At 38.0% G+C, this 2,671-nt stretch overlaps 1 protein-coding gene across 1 annotated transcript; it reads right to left on the reverse strand.

Annotated features, from left to right (window-relative positions):
- Positions 1-467: 467 nt before the first annotated feature.
- Positions 468-1,277, reverse strand: LOC148305715 (larval cuticle protein A3A-like). Its single transcript, XM_088266156.1, has 2 exons — positions 1,235-1,277; positions 468-1,153 (listed from the first exon to the last, which is right to left on the reverse strand). The coding sequence occupies exons 1-2, from the start codon at positions 1,244-1,246 to the stop codon at positions 578-580; spliced, it is 588 nt and encodes a 195-aa protein (XP_088122282.1). The 5' UTR covers positions 1,247-1,277; the 3' UTR covers positions 468-577.
- Positions 1,278-2,671: the final 1,394 nt, after the last annotated feature.

A 2,671-nucleotide genomic window follows, 5' to 3' on the forward strand; every position in this document is an offset into this window, starting at 1 on the left:
TAGCAAAATCAGTGCTTATCTTAGAAAAAGCTTTAATTAACCAAACATTTCTTGGAATGTTTGCTTTATTTAAAAACATGGCTAAAGCAAATAGTTAAACAATATTTCCATGTAGTATTTTGGATTTTACAAAGTGACAAAAGTGCCGCTTCAAAAATACAATTTTAATTTATATCATCTTTCATGAACTGCAAAAATGTTATTTATAACATTTTATAAAGATAGAGATTTTGCCCGGAGCCGTAAAGTTGATATTTATATAATAATTGAGATAATACAAACTTTTGACACATTAAGTATTTGGTAATATTCTTGTGACAAATTAGTAATGTTATAAATACCGTTTTTTGATTTCCATAAAATTCATAAAAACAAGCTTTCGTTAAAATCTCACAATTGAACACCATGCAGCGTTATATTAAAATAGGGTGATGGGTATATTAAACTATATGTAAAAAATCAATGTGCAATTGGATGAATTTGTTTTAATAATCAAACCTTTATTTTAAATACAAATCAACATTTCGATTTTAGGAACAAATAAATAAGTCGATTAAATTTTTTACAGAGTTTGAGTTTAGTAAGCATAGGCGTAGTTGTGGCCGGAGTAGGCGATGGGCGCAGAGTAGGCAAGGGGGGCGGAGTAGGCCAGGGGCGAGGAGTAAGCCAGAGGCGAGGAGTAGGCCAGGGGGGCTCCCGAGTAGGCGGCCAGGGGGGCGCCGGAGTATGCCAGGGGGGCGCTGGAGTAGGCCAGGGGGGCGCCGGAGTGGGCCAGGGGAGCGCCCGAGTAGGCGGCCAGGGGGGCGGAGTAAGCCAGGGGCGCAGCGGCGCGGGCCACGGTGACGGCGGGGGCGGCGGCCACGACGGGGGCGGCGTGCACCAGGGGGTCCTTGCGCACTACGGCGTTGAAGCCGTTGACGGGATCGGCGGCGTAGTCCACGGTGCGGCGGGTTCCGTCGGAGTCCACCAGCGAGTACTGGCCCTGCACTATGTCCCCGTTGCGGGTCTCGTGCTGGCTCTTGTTGTCCCCGGTCAGGGAGTCCTGCACGTCGTAGGCGTAGCTGTACTGTGGATGGGGGTCGTACTCCGCGGAGGCCAGGGGGGCCACCAATCCAGCGCGGGCCACAGCCACGAGCGCCAACAGGACTGCCAACTGAAACAAAACTATTCGTTAGTTACCAATTACCACACGCCTACCGTTCAACTGATTGCGTCGCAACCACAGGACACCTACCTTGAATGCCATTGTACTCGAGGATTGCTGAACTACAACTGATGCTGACTGAGCGATATTGTCCACCTTATATACGCGGATATAGTCTAGTAAAAGCAGGACAAAAACACGTTTCTTTTTTTTACGCATATGGGTACTCGTTCGTTCGGATATACATACATAGATACATGCTAACCGTACGTATATTACTTATTTATTTACATATAATTTAGTTCCCTGATATTAAAATGGTGATCAAGTTTCAGGGAAATATACCATACAATTCGTGTACTATACTAAAGTTATCATATAACCGACATATTTTGAAATAATTTGGAAACACGTAAAAAGGAATGAGTTATTTACTATACATATTTTCCCTCCTTAATGTCGTTGAATGTTTTTACATTTAAACGTCTAAGACGGTGTAACCATTGTATTTTACTTTTTGTATCGCTCGGAATAATATAACAACAACTTAATAGTTTTCTCCACATTAATTTTATTTGGCCAGTGACATGGTTTCGTCGTAACCGACATTATCAGGATGATATATATTTTATTTTTTATTTAGTTCTATTTCTTGTTAAAAATTCTTATTTTAAAAGGTGGTACTGATTAAAGCCAATAATAATTTATTATTGTGTGCACAATATTTTTTAAGGAACACAATACTTTAAATTATGCAGGCTAAAGTGCATTAAGTTACATATTTAGTACATGACGAAATTTGTTTAAATTATGTGCAAATTTTCAGCTAAGGACACGTCAGATGTTGAATATTAAAGGACAACCTTGGGACGAATCGTACAATTGTAATGTGCAATTTGTAAGGCGTTGCTGTTCGTTCTTGTGGCCGAGAACTTGAAAATAATTTATTGTTAAATGTATCAACCACTTTTTTAATGCACCTCTCGTAGTAATTCTAATAAATATTATACTTAATTTTATTATTAAATGGTCGAATTATTCAAGTAAACTCCACCCAAAAAACATTTTTACCAATAAAAGCATTTTCTTGTTCTTTCTGTATATTTTTTTGACTTTAGTTTTTTTTTGTAATATTGCGAAATAATATTTTCTTCAGTTACCAACAAAACCTGAAATTGATTTTTTCATGTTTTTGTTTATGAATGTAAAAATTTGTTTAGTGAATTTATTTGTTTTAAAACAATTGAACTAAATTTTAATAAACGAAATCGAAATAAGTTATAATTGATAAGCAATTAAAAAATACTTAATTTACAACATTATGAGTATGTCCAAATACTTCACAAATCTAGATAATCTCCAATTAGGAGTTATTTTTTACATTATTACTTGAGACAAGCTAGTTCAGCGGAAGCTAAACTGGGAGTGCACAACGGAGTCCTGGTTCCAACTCTAATGTATGGAAGTGAAACATGGAGTTGGCAAAATAAGGATGAAAGTAGACTGAATGCAGTCGAAATGCGATCT

The sequence above is a fragment of the Brachycentrus maculatus genome, unplaced genomic scaffold (assembly GCF_059751285.1).
Source record: "Brachycentrus maculatus isolate JH-2025_06_01 unplaced genomic scaffold, ASM5975128v1 h1tg000263l, whole genome shotgun sequence".
NCBI classification, from domain to species: domain Eukaryota; kingdom Metazoa; phylum Arthropoda; class Insecta; order Trichoptera; family Brachycentridae; genus Brachycentrus; species Brachycentrus maculatus.